At 41.3% G+C, this 15,764-nt stretch overlaps 1 protein-coding gene across 1 annotated transcript in view; it reads right to left on the reverse strand.

Annotated features, from left to right (window-relative positions):
- Positions 1 to 14,693, reverse strand: part of LOC114877299 (neprilysin-1) — a 48,396-nt gene extending 33,703 nt beyond the window's left edge. The window contains exons 1-5 of the mRNA XM_029189689.2: positions 14,493 to 14,693; positions 11,995 to 12,424; positions 11,363 to 11,563; positions 5,793 to 6,012; positions 33 to 140 (exon numbers count right to left, since the gene is read on the reverse strand). Coding sequence (XP_029045522.2) covers positions 33 to 140; positions 5,793 to 6,012; positions 11,363 to 11,563; positions 11,995 to 11,997 — 532 coding nt within the window. The 5' untranslated portion in view covers positions 11,998 to 12,424; positions 14,493 to 14,693. The remainder of the gene's footprint in view (positions 1 to 32; positions 141 to 5,792; positions 6,013 to 11,362; positions 11,564 to 11,994; positions 12,425 to 14,492) is intronic.
- Between the last annotated feature and the right edge of the window lie 1,071 nt (positions 14,694 to 15,764).

Here is a 15,764-nt window from a genome sequence, read left to right on the forward strand (position 1 = left end):
AATGTATCGATCGACAGAGAAGATTCACTCACCGGGTGTAAAATTCACCGGTTTCTCCTTGAACGCCAAACAGTCGCTATAAAACTGACCCAGCTTCTCGAATTCGCCAGCCATTTGACCCGTTTTGTTCGCCAGCAATTCTGAAACATAAATTTCGAAAGCTGTTAATAGCAGAATCGATAGAACCGAATCAGAGTACTATGATTAACACGTTTGTTTAACAAGAACCATTGATTCCGTGAAGTATGCTACCATTAAAATGGCACGTCGAATCGCACGACGGTACAAAAATATTTCTCGCCCTGAGAAATTATTTTCTGCCTCTATCGAGCGAATTACGAATTCACGAGACTATAAAAAGACCGGCACGAAACTCGGCACGAGACTTAATCGCGTCGAATATAACACTACTCCGCCATTCAAGGGTCGAAAATGGCAAAGGTTCGTTCGGTCGATCGAACGTGCAATTTAACCGAAATAAGAGATTCGAACGATGGCTTTATCCGTCGCCCACGCGGACAAACACACGGCCATTAAAATATTCCGAGTAACCCTGTTCGAGCTCTTAGAGTCGCTCGATTCACCACGATCGAAGTGAAAATTTACATTCCGACGAAGGAAAACAAACCGAAAACGTCTGCGAAAAATCGACCGAGGGGTGATCTATCTTTCTATCGTTGTCGAACAATCCAACTTCGACTCCGACATACATCTACAAGCCATAATTCTATTCTTACAACCCTTCGTTGCAGCTTCGATTCAAAGCAAACTTGCTTGATCGAGTAATCCCCAGACTTACGGCTTCAAACATTATTATCCTCTTTCCCGAAGAAATTTCAGATTCAGGAAGTTGAGAATTTTCTCGGTAAAATGTCCGAAGATATTACGTATTTTTCTTCAAAAATTTACAACGTTTTATACGACTTTTATCCCAAAATACTCGGAAGGGAAACTTTACGACTCGTCGTTAATCCTTCTGCTGTTTATATGTAGTAGAGAGTTAAAAATAAAAGAATGATTAAAGTAAGAAGGAGAAAATTTGTTTTCAGTCTTTCGAGATCATTGTAGGAATGATTGCAACCCTTGTATGTGGAGCATTGTGTCGACTGGTAGGACAACGTGCATGACACACTTCCGTGTGCACGTATATCGATTAACATGAAATATTTATAGTACGGCCAACCGTGTAGCCGATCCAGCCTTCCGTGAGGCCTTTGCTGACCTCCTGTGGGACGTCCTCGACTTCCACGTTTTCTCTTCTATTCCATTCCACTTTCTACGTTTCTTTATTATACTTTACATTGCGCATATTCGTCACGCGAGTGTCATCGTTCCTTTCCCTTTTTCTTCAACCACCTAAATCGAAACTCCCATGAAAAATCCACTACCAAAATGAAATTAATTCTCAAATATTTCAGGTGTCCGCGAATGGGATAAATAATTATGTAGGTCCCTGGTAATGCCGGAATTCTATGCAAAGTTTCTGGCCTAAAATCGTTGCCGCGAAAGTGTGCAGGGGAAAAATTCCAAAGAACAGAGAGCAACTCGGCGAATAAAGCGAACGGTTGCGCGAAATGGGTGAATCGCTATCTGGAAACTCGTTACACAGCGTTTCGAGAGGCGAGATTCGTAGGCACTCGTCGCGGATCCGCGTCCAAAGTACCAACGGAAGTCCGTGGCTGTCGGTTCTTTTACTTTTACCAACCCCATCCCACCAACCCTCTTCCCATCTTTTGTCGTCACTTTCTCGTCTCGCGATTTCGTCTAAATGGAAACTCGAAATTTCGGCGCTAGCCACGCGTACTGAAGCCGACCAGCTTTTTTTTTTTTTTATTTTCTTGAAACATTCTGTTTCCATTTTCTTCCTCGACTATTTCGTGTATCCCGTCGATCCTTCACCTTCGTGTTTTTTTTCACCCATCTTTCTTTTCTTTATTTCACTCGCTATTTTCTCTTATAATTTCTTTTCTTTTCCCTACCTTTTGTTATTCAAAAGTTGCAAACTTTCAGCCATCGAATGATCGTTAAAGCGTAATTTGAAAATCGCTGCACGAAACTCGTTGGATGTTAAATCTGCGTTCAAAAGAAGCCAGCTTTTTCTGTTCCGAGATAAATCAAGAAAGATTTGCGAACAAGTTTCCACCAACTTTAAAGATGCTTTATGCAGATCCTCCACGAATCAATTAAAGCCGAACGCTTTATAATCCTTATAAAATCTCATCGTTCGCGCTTTAATTCGTTAAGAAATTGTCTACCGCTTTGCACCCTGATGGACATGTAAATGACGATCGCATAATAGAGGATTTTTTTTCCATACGAGCAGACCCGTTAGCATACCTTACTACGTATTATTTCAGCGTAACATCCTGGTAATACGAGCAGGCATAATGGCCGAGCCGTAATGTATTCCATGAAAAACGAGATATTAAAAACCGACCGTATGCAAACTTTTAACCCTCCTACCATCGTCGAATAAAAATTCATCCACATTTTGCATCCATATTTTTTGTTTATCGTACTGTAATTTTCACATATCCGGCGGAAATGGGATGTCGCCAAAGTGATTATCTCAAAATTGTATTTATGCGACAATCCTTGTCGCGATTTCTGATCATCCTGTGTTACATAACAGTGAAGTTTCGCATTCAAAGCAGTGTTTTCGCCATTTTTTGCTATTCTATTTTTCCTAGCAAAGTTTCGATAACAGAGATTTATAGAGTCAGGTTTACTTGGAAAATTCTCGTGGCTACTATAAACGAAACTTTCGGATAATGTTAGCGTCTGTTGCTTAAGACTTCCCAGGGATTACGATTAACAGTGCAATTTTCAGATAACGACGAGCCACTGCGAAACCAAACTTTCTGTTCCAAGTTCAATTTAAAACGACTTGTTCCATGAGCAACTTTTTAATCCACCCAGAGAAATATTACAAAATTTTATTTTTCTAATTTGTCTTTCGATGTTGGTAGACTTAGATACGATGGAAATGTTGGAAAGATGTAGTTTCTAAAATAGCCGGGCTGGAGGCATCGATCGATTAATTGGAATAGGAAACGCGAAAACAATTAGCGACAAGAAATAACACGTCTAGACGAAACCGAAATAGTTCTGGCAGGTTGAAGTGATAAAGTTAATTTCGGTGAAGCCCCGGGAGATTATCGAATTTGCGGTCAGACAATGGAGCCGACCACCTCGTGAAATAGGAAACGAGCTTTCCCGCATAATCAGTGGGGCTGACTTCGAAGAAACAAGCAACGTAACTTTCCATTTGGTTCATTAAACTTTTCAAAAATGAAAAGCTTTCGTAACAGTTTTTATTAATTTTCGCCAACACGTTAATCACGCTTGGATTAATTACAAAAAAAAGAATTTTATTAGCTTGAAAATTGACAATTTGAATTCGAAAATTATCTGTTTGTATTTTTGGTAATTAAAGGTTTAGTAAATTAAAGAATAATAACTGATTAAATTCAAGTTTCGTCATTGACTGATTCAATGATCAGAAGTCTCTACGTAACTCTCAGCTTACCGAGACGAACTTGACCCATTAAATACGTTGGATTAATCAAGTTTGTAACCCCCTTCTTTCGTCTTACGTAAATTCAGATACTGTTTAAGGCTTCGTCGTCATTGTTCCGGAAGACACGGGTTTCCGTTGATCGTTCTCGACCATGGAAATGTTCACCCATTTCCGATGTCTCCAAAGATTTATCACAAACATAGTATTATCAATTTTCGATACTTATTAATTGGCACGACTCTAAAAGAAAATCAAAGAATGATCGAATGAAACCAAATTGAACGCGAAATTGGATAACGGAGAGAGAAAAATCTCAGATAAATGTTGGTAAAATCCTGAAGAAAATTGGCTGTACGAATCTCTAGCCGGCATCGAAGCTGTCAAGACAGATTGAACGTAAAAAGTGTGTCACTAAAACGAGAGAATATCTGTTGATGAGAAAATTCGAAAAAATCCTGGCGCCAAGTGGTCGCACCAAGAACAAAGGAAGAGTTGATTTTTAACCGCTTGCCAAGCCCTCGTTCCCTATAATTTCTTCTTTTTATTCCTAGTGGAAAGTTCGATCCAACAAAATAGTTTCCTATAATTTCTTTTTATTCCCAGTTGAAGGTTCGATTCAGCAAAATAGGAAAATAAGATATTCAGAACAAAATTATACATATAAGAAAATATAAACAAATTCACATGCTATCAAAGAAAGATTGCCTCAAAAAAAGGATTCAACCCATGTTTGAAGAACATAGTTGTTCCATGCGCGAAATTATTTACCCCCTATTCAACGATCCCGAAACAAGGGTGCTTCATTGAAGACACGAGCAAACAACAGCGTCGAGAAGGTGTTGCAAAATTGATCATACTCGTGCGCGGAGGATAAGCAGTATCCAGGATGGAGGAGAAAACGAGGAAAACGAAAGAAACTTTTTTTTCCTAACCGTTTCGTCGGGCTGGACACGCAGCAACTTGTTTTTCAACCCCTACATCAGCGTACCGTGACGTGTGCGCGTCCACCTCTTTTAATCGCGTGTGACCTACATATCCCCCCAACTGGCCGTCTGTTTACTCGCGCGTACCCGTGTCAGAATGCATACAGCCCGTTCCAAAGTACATATACTTTGAAAATTGGAAATTACATAAATGAAAAGTCATTTCCGTGACTTATTTTCATATAGAGTGTTTGCAATTCTCGGTGTACATTTATTTTGAAACAACCTGTATATTGAAAGCCCGATAATTTTCTGTGTCCCGTTTTAGTCGAAACATCGAGGCGGAATTTCATATTTCGTGAATTAATTTTATTTTCCAGGTCACTTTCGCCCGATTTCGTTACCCGAATTATGGACACGAATGTCTTTAACATTCGTTTTTGCTATTTAGTCCGCAACTCTTCATTCTTTTTTCCCTTACATTACTATAAGAATAATTGCTCGATAGGGGTCGTATTATCTCTCGAGATTAGTAGATTTATTTAATCAATTGTGACAAATTAATGGCAACGATCAACCTGTTAACGAGGGACCATAAAAAACGCAACGGTCGGAGCAACAGATTAGGGAACGGTCACGCTGAAATGGCATGAAAGGACCAGCGATTTCAACGAAGCTAACCCAGCCCTCCTCTGGGCGATCTTTTTCCCAGGAAAATAGGCCCCACTCAAAGAAAGTGCATCAACGAAATTTTTAACGGCGACCTTTCATCCCGTTTCTAAGGACACGGTTCGAATTGATTAAGGTCGTCGAAGGGGATAAAGAGAGGCGAAAGGTAGCATCTCGTGCGCGATAAAACTGAAAGAGACGCGAGAAAGGGATGATGTATCGCGGCGATGTAAATTGATTCTCCGGGCAACTAGAAAGCTGATCGAAAGGAAAACGAATGTTTTTCAACGAACCCACTTATCTAACCAAACTTTCATACTTCAATATTAACTCGTTCGTACGATCGACGAATGAATCGATAAACGAGCAGTTTAATCCGCAAATTTTTCATCGAAGAAAATTAATTTCACCTCTGAAAATCAGGGTGATCGCGGTTTCAAGCACAGCTGCACCGATTGCTTTAATTTTTCAAGCTCGTTCAGACCGAGCCGATGTTTCTCTCGTTGACGAGCGAAAAATGCAAAGCGACCAGATATTTTGAGCGTCGATCAAAGAGAGGGTAAACTCGAACAAATATTTTCCTTTCGGGAAACGAGCTGCCAAACGAGAAGTCTCTTCTGATTCGTATCTTGATGGAAAAGAAAAAGGGAAGAAGGAGGTACGAAGAATCGTTCACTCACTGTGGAGGTTGTCGTCGACCCTTGCTTGAAGCATGTTGAAGCTCGAACTGGGCTGATACGGTTGTTGGTCGCGGATACCGCCACACGCGAACTGATAAAAATCCTTGCAAGGATTAACCCCCTTCTTCATGAACGCCACCATTCGTTTCGATGCTTCCTCGCAGGCTTTCGAATCGCAGACACCCTCTGGACCGTCCCTCTCTCTGATACATGCTTCGTCCTGGAACAAACAACCATTTTCCATGAAAAAAGAAAAATTATTAATATCCATAAAATAATTGTAAACCGCCCATTAAAGTCATTTCAAGGCTTAAATTCTTTTTTTTAAATTAACAAAGTTACAAGGAAAGAAGACACTACTTGAGGTCGTTAACTGCTCCACTCAAGGGTTAAGAATCTACTTAAAAATGAAGACGACCAAGATTGGTAAAGGGTGAAGGTAACTTCCCAAGGACTATCACGCGACTTCTTTTGACGAATCCATTACAGAAGTCCAGTTTTCTTCCGATAATTCGTCTTCCATCGGACGTTCTAGAAAATTCGATTTTAAGCGAGCAAAGAAACGAAGGTTTTTCTTCCATGGCATTCAATTCGTTCCCATGCTCCCTTTCTCTGTTCCTGTTTAATGTCCAAGGACCAAGGATTCTTAGGGGGACCAAGGATCAGGAATCATACGTCTTCTCTGAAAGAGACGAATGATACAGCATGAACTTCGTACTTCCCTCAGGATAAATAGAAAAGAAAAAAGAGGGAAGGAGCGGAGGGAGGGTCATCCAAGGGTGAAGAATCGATCGTAAGAAGCACGTAAGTTGGAAAAATTTAAGAATCAAACAGAAGGGCTGGGTTTTCATTGTCATCCATTGATTTCTCGACTAACTAGCCGGCCGTACGTCTTTTCGACAATGACGAACGATTCTCTGTCGATACACTCGCGAACCGAGCGGATACGGCAAAGTGAAATTAATGTTCGCGTCAACTACGAACCCCTGGATCGTCGTTTCTTCTAGCGATATTGAGTTTCCGAACGGATGACGAGCGATGTTACAGTAGGAAAACATTTCGAATCTTCGAGTTTTTGTTCTAATTTATACTCCTTAAAGTCGTCTAGTTGGGTCAAAAGGACTTCTGAAAGAAATCTAACCTATTGATGAAACGCTAGGTACAAAGAAGAAAATATGGGGGATCACCTCAAAAGCATCTGAACTTCCACTCCCATTCATTCTACACAAGATCTCGCGGTTAGATTAAAGGAACTCCTAAAGGAAATCAAGTCCATCGTTCAGTTCCTCGGCAGATGGAAATCTTGATTTCAAGAAGCGCATATCAAGCTTGATTAAGCATAACTTCAAAATGATCTTGCATCTGAAAACAGAAATTCTTCGATAGCCTTAAAATTATCTCGAATTCTCATTCGTCTTCCCTAAAATTATACAGATGAATGCAAAAGAAATCAAGCCCATTGATGCTGACTTCTTTTAAACCGATATTCAAAGAAGAAAAAATGTTGATTGTATAAACATAACCTCGAAGCATTTGTAACTTTCCGTTCCATTCATTCCGCCCAAGATTTCACGGTTAGATTAAAGGAACTCCTAAAGGAAATCAAATCCATTATTCAATTTCTCAACAGACGAAAAAGAAGCAGATATCAAGCTTGGATAAACATAACCTCCGAATTATCTTGAATCTCAAGTATTCCTAGATCGCGTGAATAAATGAGATGAACCCTTGCCGGGGGAAAAGGAACCCCTAACGGAAATCAAGCCTACAACATCATCCGATTAAGAGGGGTCTACCCTTGACGACCGCGAGGCTCATAAACTCGCGTTATCGTCGGATTATCTGTTATCGAGCAAGTGAAATGGCCTGAGAACGACCTTGCCGCTCGATAAATCCCTTCTTCCTCGACTTTCAACAACTTTTTTCCACCCTCCCTCGTCAGCTGCCCGCTCAATTACACGCTGGATCGCTCGCCATGCAGCGGCAAAGAACTTGCGAAACTATCGTAGCTAACCCGCGTTTTGTTTCTCTGCCTCGTTAATCGAACTCGCGCCAAGTTGATCGAGTATTGCTACGATCATCCACGAAGGATGAAAAGTAGAATCGACGAACCACCCTTACCACCGGCACCAATTTCCTCATCGAATTTCGCATCGGAGATATATTTGGATCCTTTCAAAGGTCAAAGTAGGTTCAAATTTCAGGAAACAGAAAAGGTGAAGTGCTTCTTCCCTTCCGAAAGGAAACATCAACATCCTTATCTCGTACAGTTTCTTTGCTACTACTTTTTTGATGGAGCAAATAATTTTGAACTTAATTTTGCTAATACAAGTACCTACTTATGTAAACCTGAAATAGACGAAAAATTGGTTCTTAGGATATTTTTGATAATTCGATTCAATTTATTTCAAAATGAAATTTTGGATCTTGGAAAATGATGATTCCAATGGATCGAGTCAGATGACCTGTAAGCTTTCAATTTATATTCCAAGCACAGTCTACTGCTGCATCTAAATCGCATTCAGGGAAAGATGGTTGGACAGGAATCTCGTTTCACCGAGCAGTTTATTTAGCTTGTTTCAGCTTTCCTCGCTTGTCGCACGCACTCGCGAGTTTAAGAGAGAAGTTAGAGGCACGTGCAGCCGAGAGATGGTCTCGAAATTGAGCCTCAGTTACGCGCAAGAAAGCGTACCGAATAATGTAGGTTGCAAATGTAATTTCATCCCTGGTCCCACTAGCGACATATTGATCCGTTTCCTACTAATTTATTGCAGAGGGCAAAAATTAAAAAATAATTAAACGGCGAAGCTTCCAGATAAACCGTGATCAATTAAATCCTTATTCGCTGCATCTTATCTCGGTTTCACGGTGTTAATAAGTTTACAGTAATTACTGAGATTGGAGGTGGAAAGGAAGCGAAGGGATTCGAATGAGATTGCAGTTTAAATCTTCCGGATGCAGTCGGAAGTAAGGAGGAACGACTCTAATTATATCACTGTAATATATTGCTCACGATTCAGTGCATTTAACTCTTAAAGTGTTGAATACTTCTGACAAACTGCATACGATTTTAACTTCTGATCTTCAAGCAAATTTTATTCTTGAAATTTGTGATATTCAAGAAAGGCTCTTAAATCATTTATAAATTTGTTCGGACGTCATAGCAGGTTTAAAGAAACGATTTCCTAATGTCCGTCGTTAAACGCAACAGTTTCCTCTGGGAACATTTCCACGAGCGTGGAATTATGGAAACGAGACCATAAGATTCTCGTCGTTCAGAGTATATCCGATGATTTATTGAATATCCAATATTCCATCGTGGCGAATGATGGATTCGAAAGGAAATTCTTGCCGCGTATCGTTAGAAACAGCACGTGTTGTATCGCGATGAAGCCATATTTCAAGGTAAGCTTTCCAGGCAAATGTCAACCCTATACGAGATCAGGGCTTCACCCTTCATCCTAACCTTCATCTAAAATAAATATTTTCTATACCACCAATTAGAAAATTCTATTTCCCTTTCGTAACTTCGGAGTTCGATTGACCCAGTCACCCTTCGAAAATTGATAAAATTTATTTTTGATCTGAAATTATGAATTTAAAGCCTGCATTACTCTCTAAAGAATCTAATAATAATTCTCCAATGAAAATGCTTATAATAGCTCCAACGAGAGAGTTTTTACAAGGCACGTTTATAAATTGGGGTAAATGATTGTTTAATTAGAATGCAGGTGTAATATGTGGAACGTGAGTACGTTATCGATTTGCTGCTTCAATTAAATTCGTCGATACTTGACCGTGGAGTTTCTGAAAGAATGCTCTTTCTTGTTTAATTTAATTAACGAAATTTTGAACAAATTCGTTGCCGTTATTCCAGATGCAAAATGCATATTGTCACGAGCCGGGCTATCAGTATCGGTAAACATAAATGATCGTGCATCCACTAAATATAGGTTGATTGCAAACTAACGCGTAACAGGATAGGCGCCGCCTCGGTTCGCGATAATTAAACGATAATTGATAACGTTATCCCGGAAATTTCGAGACGATCGTATACGCTGATAATTATACTACTTTCGTTGCGAAACTGGTATTATCTAATTTTCTTCCGTACCGTTTGAGTACTGGCACAAGGTAACGGATAAATCGGTGGGATTAATAAATCTTCGTTAAAATGAGGCTCGTTAGAGGCTCCGCTCGTCTATTTTTATATCTTTCAGTCTATTCTCTCTTCCATACGAGACGATCGATCGATGTCGTGTTAATGATTACCCGACGGCCTTTAACCCCCTTTCCAATGCACAAATGTCGTCGGTAGACAACTTTTAATGACAGTACCTGTAACATTTGAATCGCGATTTTGAAACTAACCCAATTTCAATGAAATAAAATTGAAAAATATCATTTTGTCTTTGCTCGTCCAGTCATTTTCACACGCTTAGATACAGCTTCTGTATGGACAGGATTTCCGTAATGCACACTTGGTTTTGCTCGTGACGGCTAGCTTTAGCGGCGCTAAAGCGTGTGATATAACGCTTCAGGGAAACACGAGCAGCGAGGACATAAACTCTTACGGTCTAGCTCGCGCGGACAAAACCTGTTACACGGTGCTACCTAGCCGACAGCTTACAAATCGTCCTCTTCCATTCACCAACAACCATACGCCATGCGTTCAGCTAAAGACAACCAACGACCACCGGAAATCGCGTGTTCGATTGAACAACGGAAATATGCCGTCAACTGGACGCTCCAGGAGCGTATCGTCGTATCGTGCTCATAGACTCCCGAAGTACTCATGAATCCTGCTGTTGAACTCAACGGCGAGTAAAAGGTGTGCAGTGGACAGCATTGCTTTATGGGCCATTTAAAATTGAAAGCTCTCGTAAACAACGATGTTCTTCAACGATTAAGATGGAATGAGAAGCCTATAAAGTGATTTAATTTCTGGAAGGTGTCGTAAAGGGAGCCATACTAAAATTATAAGGTAAACAGCAGCGCTCGTGGTGGCAATAAAATAAGCAACATATCGGCGCGTCGAACAAAAGAAGAACGATGAAAGCAACGATAGCGGAAGGATCGAACGGCCGTATAACAGGACACTCGGTCGAGGATCCTCTCGTACATACGTCACTTTATGGCCGGCGTTCGTTTTACGAGGTATCTCGAGCGGACCAACCGTAGGAATATCGTTCGGGATTTCGTTTATCTCGCTACGTCACAAGTTTTATTCTCGCCGCAGGGAAACATCTTTCCGTCCGTGGAAACGGCTGGAAATTTCTGCCGGTATCACTCGTTCTTATACTCTCGCCTTTCCTCCTGGTACACTTTAATACGAGAGACTTTTTAGTACCACCTTCTCGCGTTAAGCTTCTCGAGGAACATTAACCCCGCCGCGGCGCGACCAGACGCCTATTTCCCGGCCGCTTAATTCGGCTCGTTCGCGAAAATAAAAATGCGAGTAAAAAGTCCCGAAAGTGGTGTTCCCAGGTTAACGGATCACCCTCCGTCTCGCTCGACAGGAATCGATACGCGGCGCTTATCAGTGATTTATTTAAAAATCTGTCACTCACCAGAGGCGCGCATTCGCGCGGTTGCTCCCCCTCTGGCAGAGTCGTGATAAGGAATAGTACAGGACTGGTGACGAGCAGACTCGTGACGAGTAGCATGGCGAACGTGAGCAACGCCTTGTGCACGGCTTTGCTTCTTCGTAGCCAGTAACACGGCACGCAGCATATCCATGTACCCTGTTGCACGGCCCTCTCGACGTGTACCTGATGGCAGAACGCATTAGATGAGAAGAATCCTCCTTCCCTCGGCTGGAACACGTGCTTCGCTTTAAGTGGCGTTTAATGCTGATGAGCCGTCGCCGTTTCCGCCGACCCTGATGTACGTTAGCTTACACGACGTGCAAGAAAATACGAGAAAGGTGGATAATTTCGAGAGGGGAGATCTAAACAAGGAGGAATTGCGTTCAAACGAGAACACGCTTGGGAAACTTTTCTCACATATTACCTACCTCTTCTTCCGAGGATCGTTTAAAGGAAAAACAGTGAGGTAATGGAAAAGAAATGTCAGGGAAAATGGAATGTCAACATGGTGCTGGATTACCGTTCGACGTCGCGATGAGAGACAAAGCAGAAGAGAAAATTTGACTTGGGATTAAACTTGTATGTATACAATGAAAAAACGAATGAAAATATACCATTGGCTCGTCAGGAAGGCCGGATCCCTCGTCGGTGCCAGGTCCTGCAGGGTTGTTTCCGGTCGGCGCGGTGGGTGCCGCGCCTGGACCAACGCCCGGTGGGTGCACATGTGCGCCAGCTCCGGCCCCAGGGGCGCACAGAGTGCGAGGACTCAAGGGTAGCCTCACGCTTGCTTCGCCACGAGATCTACCCCCGCCGCCACGGGCCCCGCGGCCCCCGTAACCCCGGCTCACCGTGCACAGAGCCACATTTGCCGGGTCCCTTGAAACACCCGCTCCTTAAAGCCCGCCAATCTTGAACCTCCTTAAGGGGATGTTCAAGAGCACCCGACACCCTAACGTCCGCCCCGCCGAACGCGTGCCGGCTCGATCAGGATTTTCTTTTTAACCTCTGCATCGGACGCTTTAGGGTGGTTCCTTCCTCTCGAATCTGCCAACAATAATTAACAATTGTGGAGTTGATGGGGAAACGAAGTTATTATTTTCCAATCAATTTTCTTCGGTTATAAATTTTTCGTAATAGAATGAAGACCATCACTGATAATTCACGCGTCACCCAAATACAGACTGCGGAAGGATGAAATTATTAAATGAAATTTTCCGAGAGAGCCAGCCATAGCTTAAGTGTTTTTCGTTAAAAAGGAGTAGAATCGGGATGCTGGTAACACGCCAAGGGTGTCTAGGTGGTACAGTTTATTGCTTGGAATGCCTTAACCTTCAACCACGAAGGATTAAAGTACTCTGTTAAAGAGGAGCCACCGATAAAAGTGTCCCTCCTGTTTCTTCTGACCTACAATCGTTGGACTATTTTAGATAACGTCTTATTCTCTGTGACACTCCCCGCTGTATCCGGTGATCGCGATATTCTTTTACAACGTGTAATCAAGTTTTGTTATCTCGTTTCAAACACTTCGCTCGAAATAATTCTCTTCGTTCATTAGGAACAGGATCACTTTGCTCTTACCAGTAATTAACCCTTATTACTTCAATCATCATTATATTTGTTTTACTACAAATTGACGCGGATAGCATAGATATCTTTTGTAATGTTTTATTTTAGTAGAAATAAAAGCAATTTTGAAGAGAGTTTACTTCGAAATTGTTTTGCAATATGTCGAGCAATCGATCACGAAGATCGGAACAAATTTGAGCACAGCTGATGCCAATATCGGGGTAAAAGCGTTTACCAAAAGGACAACAGACGCGTCGGTACAGTTTATTCATAGGTACAACCAGGTACGAAGACGATATTATTCGCCGATTATTTTTTGCAACAAGATAAAAATATTCAGGGCCGATGCGGGATTACATTTTCCAGTCAATGGAGTACGTGATTGAGGCCTCGGAACGACGGGCGAGAAGAAAAATGCAAACGAACCAGATCGAAACGGATCGAGCGTTAAACGTTAATCCACGAAAGAAGAGAACTTTCTTTTTTCTTTTCTTCGAATTTTTATTCACATTAGTACATCTCCCGTTTCGAAAATTTCTACATAACAAGATTTATAGAATAGATTTATTTGATATACACATTTTCTAAATTATTTTTCAAGCACCGGTAACAAAGGGTTGATAATTTTATTTTCAATTTTGCTATTTAAAATAACATTTTCTAAAGCTTGTTTAAACTTTCTAATCAAATCGACTCTGGCTCGAAATATCGTACGGAAACTTCGCGCGCTCAGCCAACGAAACTTTTCAAACGGAAGTGGATTCCGCGTAGCGGAAAGCGCCTCGGTTAGATACTTCTTGTTTTCCCGACACGCATCGATTGCGATCAACGTCCAATTGAAAAACTTTCCGGACAAAGTCAGCGGTGTCGAACCGACGTATACGGTGCAACCAATTTGTATATTTTGGGGTTGAACCTTTTACCTTGTCGAAGATTTCAAGGCTGACCTCGGAAGTTTCAAACGCCACGTAGTGGAGCTCAATGTCCGTGGATACTCGATATATTTCGATCGATTTTTATAAATTTACTTTTCATGACGCCTTGAATATAATGGAATGAAATAAATTAATATAACAAAGACGCGCGTGGAATTGAATACATTCAATATATTTTCACTCCTATTTGGGCCACGCTTGAACCGTAAATTGTTAATGGTCATTAACGCCATACTACTGCGTTGTAAACAGTCAACCAAAATCAATAACACTAAAGCAATTAATTATACATTTAACCATTCCGACACGGAGCCTCGTGGCACTGGACATTCTCTGCGGCCGGGCCCTGTTAAGTAGTATTGTGCTTTATGATCAGACCGTCCCGCGTTAAGAAGTAGCTATCAATCAATTCCGCGACACACGTACATAAATTTTTAATTCTAATGTAATAAAATCAAATTAAGGGTTAAAATTCACGAAACACAAATTAAATTTTATAAAATTTATCAATTATAAATAGTTGGACAAAGAACCTATCTTCCAACAATTACGAACTAAAACACTAAATTAATTAACTAATCAGTTGTTCGAATAATTAAATGATATTTTACCTGTTAAAAATCCACGAAACAAATGCAGAGAGATCGTCAACTTTTTCCCGTTCGTTTTCACTGGTTCGTGTGTCACTTCCGGTTCACTGGATACTCACGAGAGCAAAAGATCGAAACGTATCGCGGCTATGTCACGATTTTATTTAATCTTCTGGGTACGAGGGAAACCGGAAGTGAAGAAAACGCGACCCTGCTTTACGGCTGGGGGTAACACGCGGACTGAACTCAACCACCGTGTCGCGTCTCCTTCTATCCCCTCTTCTCTCTCTCTCTACCTACTCCCACTCTACTTTGTTTACCCCCCTCTCTGTGCTCCACCCCCACCTTCTTTCTCTTTCTCTCACCCTCCGCTATTACGCTGATCCTAGACTTATCATTAGCGATGGAATTGATAATGATATCATTATGTATTCCGTTACGGTCGCCTCCGCCTGAAGTAGTGTATAAGCAAATTTTTTTTAACCTGGGTATCTTTTTTCTAATTGCAACACGAAAAGCACCTATACATTTGATCTATTTTCCGAAGCGAGCCTTCTTGTCCCATCGCACTCAATAAAATGACATGGAAGAAATCTTAAGAACTCCCCGGACACCTTGAAGTACTTTAAGGAAAATTATAGTCGTTTGTCCGTGAATTCTTCTTCAACTTCGCGATCGATTTTGCAATTATTAGCCAGCGGGTAGCCAAATGTCAAGGGGAAAAGAAGTGAACGAATTTCTTCACCATCGATCACGCCTCTCCTCACATTTGTTATTTCAAGTTTATTCGATGATCGCGTGGATCTGAAGTGTTTAATCCTTTAATCCGCGTCTCGCGAGTATCGGCCAAATTTGTTTGTAAACCTGGCCCGATGCGGGCACACGATATAACGTGCTTTCGTTATCTGACGAGAAACATTGCCTACAGACAAATTTCACGATGGGTTTAATGAGCTGACGTCAGAATCTCCCTTTGCCTTGTGGCGTTCCTTGAAACTCTACGTTACAGCTCGACTTGGCCCACATTCGACATACACCCTTGCCGTACAAAGATTTTTGGCACCTTTTCGTCCGCCTTTGTACTGTAGAGAACCCTTGGTTTATCCTGCAGTTTCCTGAAAGAAACAGACTAATTTAATTAATCCCTGTGCTAGGGGTTTGCAGGGTGTCTCGGTAGGGGTGGTTCAACTGGGCGCAACGGTAATTCTAAGTGAAAATACAAACGAAATATATGAAATAAGAGATTTTAATAAAATATATAAAAGAATTCATGAAAGATTCCAGCTGCGATTC

The sequence above is a fragment of the Osmia bicornis genome, chromosome 15 (assembly GCF_907164935.1).
Source record: "Osmia bicornis bicornis chromosome 15, iOsmBic2.1, whole genome shotgun sequence".
In the NCBI taxonomy this organism is placed as follows: Eukaryota; Metazoa; Arthropoda; class Insecta; order Hymenoptera; family Megachilidae; genus Osmia; species Osmia bicornis.